The sequence below is a fragment of the Ornithorhynchus anatinus genome, chromosome 1 (genome assembly GCF_004115215.2).
Source record: "Ornithorhynchus anatinus isolate Pmale09 chromosome 1, mOrnAna1.pri.v4, whole genome shotgun sequence".
Taxonomy (NCBI): Eukaryota; Metazoa; Chordata; class Mammalia; order Monotremata; family Ornithorhynchidae; genus Ornithorhynchus; species Ornithorhynchus anatinus.
Window position 1 is genome coordinate 129999612 of NC_041728.1, and position 14791 is coordinate 130014402.

The following is a 14791-nucleotide window of genomic DNA, read 5'->3' on the forward strand; positions in this document are numbered from 1 at the left end:
CGCTACAAGGCCGAGGCTTGCCGACCCAATTTTGCCATTATGTCATGGTTAAATTTACTGGTGTTGGTTTCAGTTCATTCAGTCGTATTTATTGAGCCCTTTCTGTGCGCAAAGCGCTTTACCAAGCGCTCAGGAGAGTATAAAATAGCAGTAAACCGACACATTCCCTGCCCACAACGAGCTTACGGTCTAGTGGACAGACTACTTGGGAAGACAAGCACTCGTATAAATTCCAGATAAGAAGACGCAGTAGGGAATAGAGTACGAGAATACGTACACCAATGTTGTGAGGGTTTGTAAGCATCCAGGCGCTTAAGTGACGCAGAAATGCAGCAGTTAACGGATGCGTGAGGAGCTGAGGAATTATTTAGGTAGTCCCTCTTGGAGATGTGATTTCAGAAGGCCTTTGAAAGATGGGGAGGGCAATGATCTGCCAGATAGAGAGACGGAGGGAGTTTCAAGCAGAAGGAAGGGCGGGAGTGAGAGGAGAGATGAGAACAAAGCACAGAGTAGGTTGGCCTGAGGGGCATGAAACCTGCAAGCTGGGGTGTAGTAGAAGAGCAAGGCTGAGTAATAATAATAATAATGAATAATGGCATTTGTTAAGCGCTTACTATGTGCAAAGCACCGTTCTAAGCACTGAGGGGGATACAAGGTGATCAGATTGTCCCACTTGGGGCTCACAGTCTTAATCCCCATTTTACAGATGAGGTAACTGAGGCACAGAGAAGTTAAGTGATTTGCCCGGAGTCACATAGCTGACAGGCGGCAGAGCCGGGATTAGAACCTCTGACTCCCAAGCCCCGGCTCTTTCCACTGATCCAGGGGATGGAGAGCTGACTGCCTGTCTTAAAGAGAAGCGGCATGGTGTAGTGGATAGACCAGAGGCCTGGAAGTCAGAAAGTCATGGGTTCTAATCCCGGCTCTGCCACTTGTCTGCTGTGTGATCTTGGGCAAGTCACTTCACTTCTCTGTGCCTCGGTGACCTCATCTGTAAAATGGGGAGCAAGACTGGGAGCCCGGGACTGGGGCAGGGATTCTGTCCAACCCGATTTGCTTGTATTCACCCCAGTACTTAATACAGTGCCTGAAGCACTTAACAAATAGCACAGTTATTATTATTAAAGCTAGTAGTCAGGTGCTTCTACCGCCTCCGCTTCCTCTCTTCCAGCTCTGTTCTTGACCCATCACGATCTGGTTTCTTACTCTTTCGCTCGAGTGTCCTCATAGCCAGATCCAGAGGGCTCTACTCTGTCCTGGTCCTCTTCAAACTCTCAGCTGCTTTTGACACTGTAGTCCACTCCGTCCTGCTTGAAACACTACCCAGCTCCAATGTGCTGAAACGGTTCTCCTACTTCTTCAAACACTCCTCAGTTTTATTAACTGGCTCCTCATCTACTTCCTATTTTCTGAATATGGGTGTCCCGCAAGACTCTCTTTTGGGTCTTCTAGTCTTCTCGCTTTTCACTTAAAGTCTTTGTGGGCAGGGAATGTGCCTATTCTTACAGCATACTCTCCCAAGCGCTTAGTACATTCATTCAATTCATTCAGTAGTATTTATTGAGCACTTACTATGTGCAGAACACTGTACTAAGCGCTTGGAATGTACAGTTCGGCACAGATAAGAGACAATCCCTGCCCAGTGACAGGCTCACAGTCTAATCGGGGGAGACAGACAAAAACAAGACAACATAATCACGATAAATAGAATCAAGGGGATGGACACCTCCTTAACAAAATAAATAAGGTAATAAAAATATATAGAAATGAGCACAGTGCTGAGGGGAGGGGCAGAGGGAAAGGGGGCTTCGCTGAGGGGAGGTAAGGAGGGAAGGGGGAGTACAGTGCTCTGCACACAGTAAGCGTTCAGTAAATACGATTGAGTGAATGAGTGAATGAATGAATGAATGAATAAATATTGGGAAACTTATCCCAACACGTAGTTTCAGCTGCTTCCTCTGTGCAGATGACTCCCAAATCTACCTCTCCAACATTGACCTCTCATCCAGTACAATCTCATCTTTCCTTCTGTCTCCAGGATGTCTCCAACTGGGTGTCTCACCAGCACCTCAAATTTAACATGCCTCCTACTCAAGTTCCTTTCTAAATCCGCTCCTCTTTAGCTCTAAATAGTCCTTCAATTAATGGTATTCATTGAGTGCCTATTGTGTGCAGAGCACTGTACTAAGCACTTGGGCGAGTACAATACAAAGTCCATAGATGCGATAAACTGCCCAGAAGAAGCTGACGGTCCAGAGGGGGAGACAGACATTTAAAAAAATTACGGACGTATTCATAGAGAAGCAGCGTGGCTCAACGGAAAGAGCCCGGGCTCGGGAGTCAGAGGTCATGGGTTCGAATGCCGGCTCTGCCACTTGACAGCTGTGTGACTGTGGGCGAGTCATTTCACTGTGCCTCAGTCACCTCATCTGTAAAATTCATTCAATAGTATTTATTGAGCGCTTACTATGTGCAGAGCACTGTACTAAGCGCTTGGAATGTACGAGGATTAACTGTGAGCCTCACGTGGGACCACCCGATTACCCTGTATCTCCCCCAGCGCTTAGAACAGTGCTCTGCACATAGTAAGCGCTTAACAAATACCAGCATTATTATTAAGTGTTGTGTGGCTGAGGGTGGGGTGAATCCCAAGTGCCCAAAGGGTACAGATCCAGGTGCATAGATGCAGAAGGGAGTGGGCGGTGGGGAAAGAGGGCTTTAATTGGGGGAAGGCCTCTTGGAGGAGATGTAACCTTATGACAGAGTAAGTTTTCTTGATTAAAAATATTAAACATGTCAGACAAGTACTCAGAATTCTTTCTGTTGAAAATTTGTTGGATTCTACACATAGGGTTTTATTCTGAAAGAAACTTTTTAGATTCTAGATTATTGTATACCCATGTGATTGTTTCCTTTGATGGGGGTCTCCCACAAATCATAAAAATGTCACCCAACCTAGAAATAGTTATGCCCATTGTTCTAGCCTTTTAGATACAAGAACTTCAGGCAGTCACATGTTGTTTGGGACTTAAATTGATCGTTCGACTCCCTTTGGTATGTGGTTTTGGGCAAGCAAAGAATGTAAAGTATTCATTTAGTTTCCCCTGGGCACTGTCTTTTTCAAACTGAAAGTTCCATTTTTCTAGAAAAGATCTGTTAGTGTTGAAACTTGAGGCCAGCCTGAAATTATTCATTCTATCTCTGCTTTATTCAGAACCTCTCCATATAATCTCTGGAGACCCCTCCAACAGGTTTTTTAAAGAGAACTGCAAGCTTACTGTTTTGTAAAGCTTTTATTTTCCTTCTCTTGCCATAACTAAGGGCATTTGCAGTACAGAGTTTGGTTTACTTTGCATAATTAGTTTTTGTCTCAAGCATTGAAATTTAAATGTTGCTATCACTGAGCTATCTGCACTTAATTTACAAAATCAAAGCCTCCTCCTGGGAGAGGGAGGGATTCTTCCAATCCTAGGATGTTTAGGGCATCATTTTGCAGTCTGCATGGTTCCTGAAATGCCATCTGAAATTAAATGTGTAGTTTTTGTAATTCAAAAGACCTTTCCATAACACTCTTTTCCTTTCCTCCCCTCTTATTGCAGCCTAAATTAACAATGGCTAAATGCAGGCGAAACGTGGAGAATTTTTTGGACGCTTGTAGAAAAATTGGTGTACCTCAGGTAACTACCCTCCTGTCATAATGTTAGGCTATTTGTATTGACTTGTATGCTCCTCACCTAACCATCCTTTCCAAAATTTCAAGTTAGCATGAATTTTCACATTCAGTAGAACCAGTTTTGAGCTATATTCAGATTTGGGGATCTAAATTTAGTCAATATCCTAGGTGCAAATGAAATGATCTCTCTTTTTGGAGCAAATTCACTACTATTTCTCTTCACTGTACTAGTGTAATTTCCTTCATTACTGTGGGCAAGTGAATTGGAATTGGTTGCCATTTCCTAACTGGAAGCTCCTTAAAACTCAAAAGGTATCCCAACACTTTTTTATCAATTGCGTGCTCTTAGAATGACATGGTTCTCCTGCTTCTTCAAACGCTCCTCAGTTTCATTAACTGATTCCTCATCTGCTTCCTGTTTCCTAAGCATGGGTGTTCCCGCAAGGTTCTGTTTTGGGTCCCTATTCTTCTCACTCTAGGCTTAGTCTACTGGGGAAATTCCTTAAAACTCAAATGGTATCCCAACACTTTTTATCAACTGCGTGCTCTTAGAATGTATCCGGTTTGGTTTTGTCATGGTTTTGTCATAAAGTGCAGCATAAATATAATATAAAATTCAGTATTTGAATCATCTGTTAACAAGAAAATTTGGATCACTTTGTTCTCTCAGTGAGGCTTTCAGGGATTTCCATCCTTTCTCACAGTCCCCGTTTATATTTCAAAGTAATAGAAGTTTCCTGAATTCCTTTCCAGAAAATGAGATTACTCCTTCCTTGAGTTACAAACCATTAGCTTCCCACTGTTATCACTGTTCTCTTTTCCCATTCTCCCAATCAGTCAGACATATTTGTCAAGCACTTAGTTGTGTGCAGAGCACTGAACTAAACGCTTGGGAGAGTACAGCAGCAGCAGGTCTGTCATGCTGCCAGAAAGTCATGTCTCAGTAAGATCACTTTTGGAGTTTTTATCTCTTCCTCTTTTCCTGGCGTTTTTGATTATTCACTCTGTTACCTTTCCAAGAATTGGTAGCAATAGCATTTAATAATAATAATAATAATAATTAATATTGCATTTATTTAAGGCTTATGAAATGCTAAGCATTAGAATAGATGTAAAATTATAAGATCGGAAACATTCCCCATCCCTCATGGGCCTGGAAATATTTCCTAACCCCATTTTTACAGGTGGGAGTTTAATCTCACAGTTCATATGTCCTTTTGTCTGCACTGGACAGCTTATCTAAAGCTTCCAGATACTGATTGTTTTAAAGGATTTCTTCAATTGCATAATTTGATATTGTGAAGAAATTTACATTGACTGCATCTTAAAATCAGTATATTTTATGTTAAAAGGTGCGTGATAGTCATCAACTCCCAAGAGAGTTTTTTTTTAATCACCTCATCACTGATATTTATTTAGCACTTATACTGTGCAGAGCACTGTACTAAGAGCTTGGGAGAGTACCATGCAATAGATTTGATATATTTCCTGATCACAAGTAGTTTACGGTCTATAGGGGGATCCCTCTCTTTATTGGAGCAGGGACCATGGCCAACCCAATTGTCTTGTAGCTACTCCAGTGCTTAGTATGGTGCTTTTCACATAGGAAGCACTTAAAAAAGTATACAGTTATCTTTATCATTATTAATATTATTGTTGTTGTTAGATCTGTGTAGGAACTAGTTTTAGACATGATAGATTCAAGTAAGAAATTGCTTGACTTGGGGGAAATTGATTCTTTCAGGAAACTCAATTAATGAGTGATCCAACCCTGACCCTTGAACTTGCCCTTTCCTGGCCCTTTTCTCTCTCCCTTTCAGTTCCATCTTGAATCATTACACTGGGTTCAGCAAACCGTCAGAGCCAAACTGAATTAGAAGCACATTGGATGTCAGGAGGACCTAGGTTCAAATCCCTGCTCCGCTGCTTGTCTTCTGCGTGACCTTGGGCAAATCACTTAACTTCTATGAGGCTCAGTTACCTCATCTATAAAACGGGAATTAGGACTGTTAGCCTCAGGTGGGACATGGGGTAGATACAAGGTAATGAGGTTGTCCCATGTGGGGCTCATGGTCTTACTCCCCATTGTCCAGATGAGGTCACTGAGGCACAGAGGAAGCGAAGTGACTTGCCCAAAGTCACACAGCTGGCAACTGGCATTAGATTAGAACCCGTGACCTCTGACTCCCAAGCCTGAGCTCTTTCCACTAAGCCACGCTGCTTCTCTATACAACCACGGAGCAGCGTTTCCATTCCTGCAGTAGCCCTCCTGAGTATGGCCCTCAGTTTGAAGAACAGTTCCCACTTCTCCACTGCGTGGTTCCATAGGGTCTGAAAGAGTGAATTTATCTGTAAAAAGCAAGCTATTTACTTCTCCGTAGGATCAGGCCAAGACCTTTAGGTAGGCGGGGGAAATGATGTGGTGCTTTCTCCTGTTTTTATTGTGAGAATGTTTCCGTTTTGACTCGGGTATGATTGAAATGATCTCCTGGCTGATTTCTGAACAAAAATGTGTATTTCTGATCCACTGACTTTTTTTTTTCTGTCTGTTTTCCTTTCCTGCTTACACTTTGGACAGGACAATCTTTGTTCCCCTTCTGACATCCTTCAGCTAAACCTCAACGTTAAAAGGACAGTTGAGTCACTTCTTTCTCTCGGGGCAGATTCAGAAGAACCCTCTTTTATTTCCTTGTCTGTCCAACTTCTGGGCTTTGTGACATTCTATTGTACTTTAATGTTAACTCTCTATATGTTCCACCAGTGGGTGTTTTCCCTCTAGCTTGAGGACGCTACACCAGTTTTTCCCTGTTTTGTCCTAGCAGTTGCTAAAGGAAGTTTTGAACTTGACACAAATTGTTGCATAAATGCTAGGCAAAGAGCTGCCTATATAACAGGTTTACTCCTCTATGATATGCCAAAATGACAAGCCAGTAAGCATCAGTAAGCATTTGTACTTAGGTAGGCGGGTTTGTGGGGTTTTTTTAATAGCAAATCCTTCCTTCTTCAGACCCGTGCCTCGGGTTTCTGGAGTCCGAAGTGCTCTACTCGTAAAACGATTGTTTCTCATAGCACAAGCGCTCAGTACATTCCTTAAAATCATCAAATCTGAGTCGCCATCCCTTGTGTGACCACTTAGCGAAGCCAGCCACGTGACCTGAGCTCACTTGGGGACACTTCCCATTTATCCAAATATCCAGCAGTGGCGTGTGAGAAATAATCCTTGTCGTCAGCGTAGATCATTCTCCAGGAAGAGAGCTGGACTCTTTCTATTTTGCTGCCAGTGTGATTCTTACCTTCTGCTTGGGGTGGAGTACTGAAACCTCTTTGTCAGGTCCACATCTGCAAATTGGGAATGAGAATGTTCTTAATTTTTTCATCTAACTTGCTGGGAAGAGAAAGCGCCCGATGTGAGGCCATCCACTGAGGAGACTTAGTATAGAAAACAATTACAAGTAGGGATTAAGTTGCTTTCTTCGTTCTGGATTTAGTGAAGTGAATTTATCTCCTTCGGAATTTAGTATTTGCTGCCCAAACCAAGAACTTACAGCATTAAAATGTTAAGAAGTTTGGCCTCTTAACCAAATTTAGGTTTGAGGTATCAGAAACGGCATACGTGAACATGAGGAAGCAGCGTGGTCTCCTGGATAGAGCCCAGGCCTGGGAGTCAAGAGGACCTGGGTTCTGATCCCTGCTCTACCACTTCTCTGCTGTGTGACCTTGGGCAAGTCACTTCACTTCCCTGGGCCTCAGTTCTCTCGTCTGTAAAATGGAGATTAAGGTTATGAGCCCTACGTGGGACATGAACTATGTCCAACCTGATTCGCTTGTATCTACCCCAGCACTTAGTACAGTGCCTGGCACATAGTAAGTACTTAAAAAAAATTTTTTTTTTAATTGTCATCAGTCTCCTAAAAAATTAGACAATATATCTCCCAAGTGAACCAGAAGAGGCTACACTTCAGAAGCTAAAAGACATCTGCTAATTCCGTTGTATACTCTCCCAAGCATTTAGTAGAGTGTCTACACCTAGTAAGCACCCAGTAAATGCAAGTGATCGATATGATCATCTTGTTGCAGAATTTGGTCTGAATCTACCAGGGCTAGCGTATTTCCCCTGGAAAGAGGGCCTTAATTTACATAGAAATTGTCCAGTTAGAGCCAAATTTGCACTTTTAACTCCTCTGTGCTAAAGTGAATTGGATTGCTTATGTCAACTCCTTTTAGTATTAAACACTGTGATCAAAAACTTGGCTATTTAAAATAGTGCCTTCTAGTTTTTTAAAACTGTCACGAAGATGGGTGTGGCGTGGGGATCGATCCATCTCTTCGCTTCCCTTGCTAAAGCCTAATTATTTAATAGTATTTAATAATTATTTAATAGTTATTTAATAGTATGGTTATTTAATAGTAGTTCTATTTTGCAGGGGGTTTCCCCCACTTCCCAAGGCATATTAGGTTGCCAGAGATAAAACATGTGTCATCTGGAAAGTACAAACTACTGAGAAGTCAGTTGACCCACTGCTCTCAGCAACTTCTATTGTGAGAGATTTAAGGCTCCCCTCCTGATTGGAAAGCAACTTTGAAGATGGGTTGTTTTATCTAAAACCGACAAAGTGTAAATATGCCTTTTAGGTGTAAATTCATTTCTTTAAATGACCTCTTGGAAAAAATATCTGTGGTTCATTTAGCTTACCAGGACTACTAAATTTCAGTTTTCTGGTTTTGCCAGCTACCCCGTCCCCCTACCCCCCGAAAAAAAACCCCACAGGATCCCAAATCAGGAATATAAATATGTAGCACAATTACTAGTAATTGCCTTGAAAAGAAATAACTTATATTTTAACTACAACTACTAAGGGTGGTTTTGTGAAACTTTATATTAACTCTGCCTAGTGAGTGCCTCTGAAAAGTAAATAACTAAAAAGCTCAAAATTGTTCACTTGTGTTCATTTGTAAATTGGTATCATTTTCCTTTTCGACAAAGCCAGTGTATCGACTCTGAGATCAGGGTGAACAGGAAGAGCATTCATTTTTCTGTGTGAAGCATCTAAGGTGCTTATGTAAATGAGCCCAAACCTTCCATTCTAGCCCAGCTATAGAAAATGCTATTTCTTAGTTGAGGATTCAGGAACAAATATATGTGTGAGTCTCTTATCTCAGAACTGTTTATGTGGGTTCACCTCAGACTTCCATAGCTAGCACAAATTTCCAAAGCACATACTCTGAGTATCTTCCAGGCTTTCGTAAGCCATTTAGTAGCTTAAAGATACCTTTCTTCCCTCCTGTTGTATTTCTTTTACACCCCCACCAAAAGAATAGTAATTTATGTCATTCCACTTTCTATGTTCTGCTCTTCCTGGAAAGCACAAGAAAATGTATGCCATTTCCCCCCTCATATCCTTTCTCCCTTTCTGTGTTGAAATGTTCTGTAACTATTTTTGACCAGTGCAAGATAAATAAAATGATTGTCTAAGAATGTGTCGGTCGGTGACGACGAGCCAGTCGGCGTTACCCGTGCCTCCGGATTTTGTGGGGGATTTTTGTTTGATTTTCAGGCACCAGATTTTGAGTTTTGGTTGGTGGTGGGGTCTTTTCCATATTTTCATTTTCAGTTGTTTTTTGGGGGTTTTTTTGGTTTGTTTGAAGTCCACGTTTTTCATCCCATTTTTCTTTCTCTTTGTTCGTGTCTTTGTGTCACACCATCCTCTCCAGGAGCAATTATGTTTGCCTCGCCATATTTTAGAAGAGAAAGGCTTGGGCCAGGTATCGGTGACGGTCCAGGCCCTCCTCGAGCTTGCACCGCCCAAGCAGCCACCGCAGCACCATTCGTCTGCTGTGTAAAGACTCCCAGGACCGTGGGCTCCGCTGGGCCGAGCGGCCGGACGGGATGACCTGACTGCCGCCACCCAGCCGGCCTTAGAAAAGAGCTCGCGCGTTTCTTAGGAAGAAGTGACCGTTCCACGATTCCTGATGGGCGTATTTTGCTCCATTTCTCCATTCGGGGGGAGAGGGTATCGGGGGCCATTTTAGTTTTGTAGGAGTGCCTCGGCCCTTCCTGAAGCAGCGCTCGGTCTGTAGGGGAGGGCCGGGATTCACTGACTCGCAGCGCCACTCAGACGAAGCTCACTCAGCCCCGTGAGGTCTTGGAGATTGAAGGGTTTTGTTTTCTAAAATGTGTTGCACTGTTTGGCGTCAGTGGGATGTGGTGAGAGTCCTAACAGAATTTCGTTCCCAAAGGAAATTTTGGTCCCTCGGGAACACGGTAGTGGTGATTTCTTATGCTATCGTCGAGCCTAAGGGCTCTCTGTTGGCCTTCTTGCCCCATACTGTTGCTTTTTCAAATTACGCATGTACAGGTCAATGGAATAAGAAGCACCGATGTGGCTGTTCTGGGCTTTTTTTGAAAATGTGACTAAAAATAGCCCAGTTGTGTTCTTCGTAGTGTGCCAGGACCACTACAGAGCCACTGTCATGAGCATAGAGTGTCTAAACCACAGCTCTTTCCCCAGAGGATGCTGTGAACGACCCTTCATTTTCCAAGCCAGGATTCGCTACCGTCAAAAAGTATCCACACGCTCCACTGTTCAGGACAAAGCACCCAGGTTCGCCAGCCCTGCTCAATCTGTGCTTTTACCCAGGTTCTCCCACCTCCTGTTCTTCCCCAGACCACTGAGATAAAAAAAACACAAAAAACCCAACCGTGTGCCTGTGGCGGATCATTTCCCTGTGCCGATTCTCAAGAGGAAAGGAAAAAAAAGGCAAAGCTGGACATTTCTTTTAGGTCCCCTGCCCGATGTCCTTTCAGTCATGAACCAGTCATCATGACTCTCAAGCACGATAGGCATCATGACGTACACATTGGAAAATCCACCCGTTGACCTGTTCTTTTCAAAGGACATTGTGTGTTTTTTCATGCTGGATGAAGTGTCGATGGTGGAAAAAGGATGGGAATCTATTGGGCCATTCGGAAATGGAATATAAAGTCTTTGATTTTACCAGGACGTTATGGAAAGCGTTTTCACTTATGCCGTAAACTATGTTTTCTGCATTGACTATCATTCCAAACGTGTTAAAAGGACAAAAAGGAGGGATCGGCTAGATTTCAATTCAAGGCATTCTGTTTCATTGTCTCTATGAGGGCATAATACTTTCTTTAAATGGTTCCTCTTTCAATCAGATGTAGCCAGCCTAAGAAAGCTGTAAAGTGTTCTCCCAAAATAATGCAATCTTTGAATATGGAGATAGAAGTCGAGCAGTGTTTAATCATTTTTCCTGATTTAAATTTACTTAATCATTGCAGTTTGATCCGGTTCATTGTGCTGTGTAAACTCGAACGTGTCATCCACGGTGCAGGTCTGCCGAGCAAAGTTATTAAGTTGGAGTGAGAAGCTTCAATCCCGAAGGGTTAGTGTGATTAGAGACTAGAAGATGTCTTCACCAAAAAAAAAAAAAATCATCACCGGCATTGTTTTTTAAAATTTCATTTTAGGCAAGTCAGGTTTTTACATTTTAATTTTGAGTTTTGCTTCCAGCAGACTCTACAAGATATCCAGACAGAAAATTATAACCTGAAACTTTTACAAACCATTAGTTAAAGCCAACTGCAAGTATATTATTGCATTGGAATGTTTAGAAATTTCTGTTCAGTTACAAAATTTTTGTTGTCGCTAGTGAAAAGGAAAATGTCAGTAAGGCTGGGATTGTGTTTTATGTACTAAATACAAGAAAAACTATCATGTTTTTCTTAAACTTTGAGGTTAAATATGATGGGGGTTTTTTTCTTTTGGCAAGGAATTATTTTGGTTTTTTAAAGAAAAAGAATTCAGCTGAGTGCTTTGCTGGTTTATTAATCTAAAGCCAGCATGTTGCCAATTTTGTCTCACCCGTGTTTATACAGAAGCAAAGGCTTATTCAAATTGAGGCCATCAGGAGCTTGAAATTCAGAAAATGCCCCTCTTCGGAGAAGTGGTAAATTTAACGGTAGGTCACTTCCTTAAAGCGCAAGCGCAGTTTGTGAGGGTGATTACATTAACCTGGTGAGATCCAATTTTTTGTTTCAATTTTTTTTTTTAAGTGGGCTTTTAAAATGGTTTTCTAGGAATGAAGGAAAATGTGGACATATGGAAACTTTGTTTTGTATAGATATTGCAGTGGAATAGTTTAATAAAGCAGTTGTCATTTGGTTATATCTGAAAATGTTGTAAACGTGTAATTAGTAATTTTTAAAGCACCCTCCTATATTTGTATGTCTGTAAATACATTCCATTAATTTCTAAGAACGTTACGTATAAATATGTCAATATCTTGTATGTTATTTTAAATTGCCTATATGCTGCCATAGTGTAAACAACTAGCACATTGATATTAAAATGAATAAAACCACCAAAACACTGTTGCATGAAATATGTACGTACTGAAAATGTTTGTTCCGTCAAGCCCGGCTCTGAACTAGGGGAAAAACTGTCCCGTTCGGTTGGTGGAAGCTTTGTAGTTAACTCCCAAATCGGGACCGTGTCAGTTTTGCAGAGGGCTTGTTTGCGGCTTTTTTCGGGAGTAGCTGTGCCCGCCCCCCACCCCCAACCCCCCTTTGGTGGGATCCCATGGCTTCCCCTGAAGAAGCATGGCCTCCGTGGGTGGACAAAGACTTCTCGAGTGCGTTCTCTGGAACGACCTTACCTAGGACAGATTCTCCAAGGAATCACATCAGACTAGCGGCCAGAAGCGGAGAGTTTCATAGGGGAAATACTGGGACTGCAGCGCTAGGACTGTTAGCTCGTTGTGGGCAGGGAATATGTCTGTTTATTGTTAGATTGTACAGTGCTTTGCACACGGTAAGTGCTCGGGAAATAGGATTGAATGAAAGAATTAATGAGAGCGGTAACCACAGGTTTTAAATCCAGCCTTTGAGCTCAGCTGTGGGTGAAGAGAGCGGTGAAGGAAAGAAACCTCCAGGAAACATCCTGCAGCACTTATAGCAGCAGAAGAGGAGCAAGCTCACTGCCTTTCCTCCTTCCACCCCCTCCCTTTATTTCTCTCTCTCCCCCTTCCCTACCTACGACTGCTGCTGCCAAAAAGACAACTACCTGGGTGAGTATTTTTATTTGTGTTGGTGGGGGGGAGGGTGAATATTTGCAGATGTGTGTTTGAGGCCCCTGTCCAGAAAACTGCAGGCGAAGAATGATATTATTAGGGTCCCATCTCAGTCGTAATTAAAATTAGAAGCAGAGTGGCCTAGTGGAAAGAGCACAGCTTGGGAGACAGAGGATCTGGCTTCTAATTCCAGCTCTGCCATCTGTCTGCTGTGTGACCTCGGGCGAGTCACTTTACTTCTCTATGCCTCGTTTACTTTATCTGTAAAATAATAATAATAATGTTGGTATCTGTTAAGCGCTTACTATGTGCCGAACACCGTTCTAAGCGCTGGGGTAGATACAGGGTAATCAGGTTGTCCCACGTGAGGCTCACAGTCTTAATCCCCAATTTACAGATGAGGTAACTGAGGCACCGAGACGCGAAGTGACTTTGGGCAGGGGGGCGAAGTCGGGATTAGAACCCATGACCTCTGACTCCTAAACCCATGCTCTTTCCACTGAGCCACGCTGCTTCTCTAAAATGGGGATTAAGACTGTGAGCTCCATGTGGGACATGGATTGTGCCCAACCTGATACCTTGTCTCTCCCCGAATGCTTAGTACAGTGCCTGGGCACATAGTAAGCACTTAATAAATGCCATTAAAAAAAGTAAAATGGTAGAATACCTGCTCCAGTTGCCTCCTGGTTGTCTTCCCCCTTATCCCTATTTGGCAGCTCATCTCAGGACCTCTCATTTGCTAGCAATTTACAACTGTCTAGCAGCGAAAGCAGAGATATCATTGGGTCCCGCTTCTAAACTCCTCCAAGACATCAAAAGACTCCAGAAGAGAACCAGAGTGTGCTTAGCACGGTCTTCTGTTTGGAACACCGCTGTGGCTTTTGAGCTAAACAGATGAAGGTCGGGGCCTGCTACAGCTGGATGTTGGTCGTACAACCTAATAATAATAATAATAATGTTGGTATTTGTTAAGCGCTTACTATGTGCCGAGCACCGTTCTAAGCGCTGGGGTAGATACAGGGTCATCAGGTTGTCCCACGTGAGGCTCACAGTTAATCCCCATTTTACAGATGAGGGAACTGAGGCACAGAGAAGTTAAGTGACTTGCCCACAGTCACACAGCTGAAAAGTGGCAGAGCCGGGATTCGAACTCATGACCTCTGACTCTCAAGCCCGTGCTCTTTCCAGTGTCTAGCATTGTGTGTACCTGTGTATGTGTGTGTGGAGCTAGCTGTGTATCAGAACTCAAACTCGGCTCAGCGGTCCAGGCCTCATGGCCACTGGGACAGCGATCCCTCTTTTGACTGGGCTCAGGCAGGCTTGTCCCGATTCCCATGATGGGAAGTGGATTCCGGGAATTGTATGTATGATGCTCCCTATATGCCTGGCTAGCATCGGAATTGTGAAAATACATAGTGCCCAGGCACCCACACTCGTGTGTATACTGGGCTACAGTCTCCTCTGGCTCTGATCAGTGCTATTTATTGAGTGCTTACCTATTTTTTTTCCGGTCCTCGTTAAGCATTTACTTGGTGCCAGGCACTGTACTAAGCACTGGGGTAGGTACCAGCTAATCAGTTTGGCCATGGTCCATGTCCCACATGGAATGCAGTCCGTGTCCCACGAGGAACGCAGTCTTAATCCCCATTTTACAGATAAGGGAACTGAGGCCCAGAGAAGTGAAGTGACTTCTCCAAGGTCACACAACGGACAGGTGCCGGAGCCGGGATTAGAACCCGGGTCCTTCCGACTCCCGGGCCTTTGCTGTATCCACCAAGCCGTGGTGCTTACTGCGTGCAGAGCACTGTACTAAGCCCTTGGGGGGGTACAGTACGAGGGTTGGTAAACACGATTCCTGTCCCCAGAGATCAGTTTACCTTCCTAATGTCACGGTAATGTCTTGGGGAAGTTTTGAACACCACTTCCGGAAAGGCCACCTGGGTAGAGGTGATCCCTACCTCAGAGACTTCCTCACTTCTGGCGATGTAGTCCAGCCTAACCTGTTCAGGAGGAGCAGCGTAGTCTAGT

The 14791-nt window shown here is 43.3% G+C and overlaps 1 protein-coding gene across 8 annotated transcripts in view; it reads left to right on the forward strand.

Annotated features, from left to right (window-relative positions):
• LRCH3 (leucine rich repeats and calponin homology domain containing 3) overlaps nt 1-12076 on the forward strand; it is a 138758-nt gene extending 126682 nt beyond the window's left edge. For 6 of the 8 annotated variants that reach the window (XM_029059316.2, XM_029059358.2, XM_029059344.2 and 3 more), the window contains 2 exons: nt 3600-3677; nt 6252-7336. In XM_029059316.2, the coding sequence (XP_028915149.1) occupies nt 3600-3677; nt 6252-6452 (279 nt within the window). In that variant the 3' untranslated portion in view covers nt 6453-7336. Of the gene's footprint in view, nt 1-3599; nt 3678-6251; nt 7337-9385 lie in introns of those variants that run through there. The other 2 variants (XM_029059336.2, XM_029059367.2) reach the window with 1 other exon arrangement.
• Nucleotides 12077-14791: the final 2715 nt, after the last annotated feature.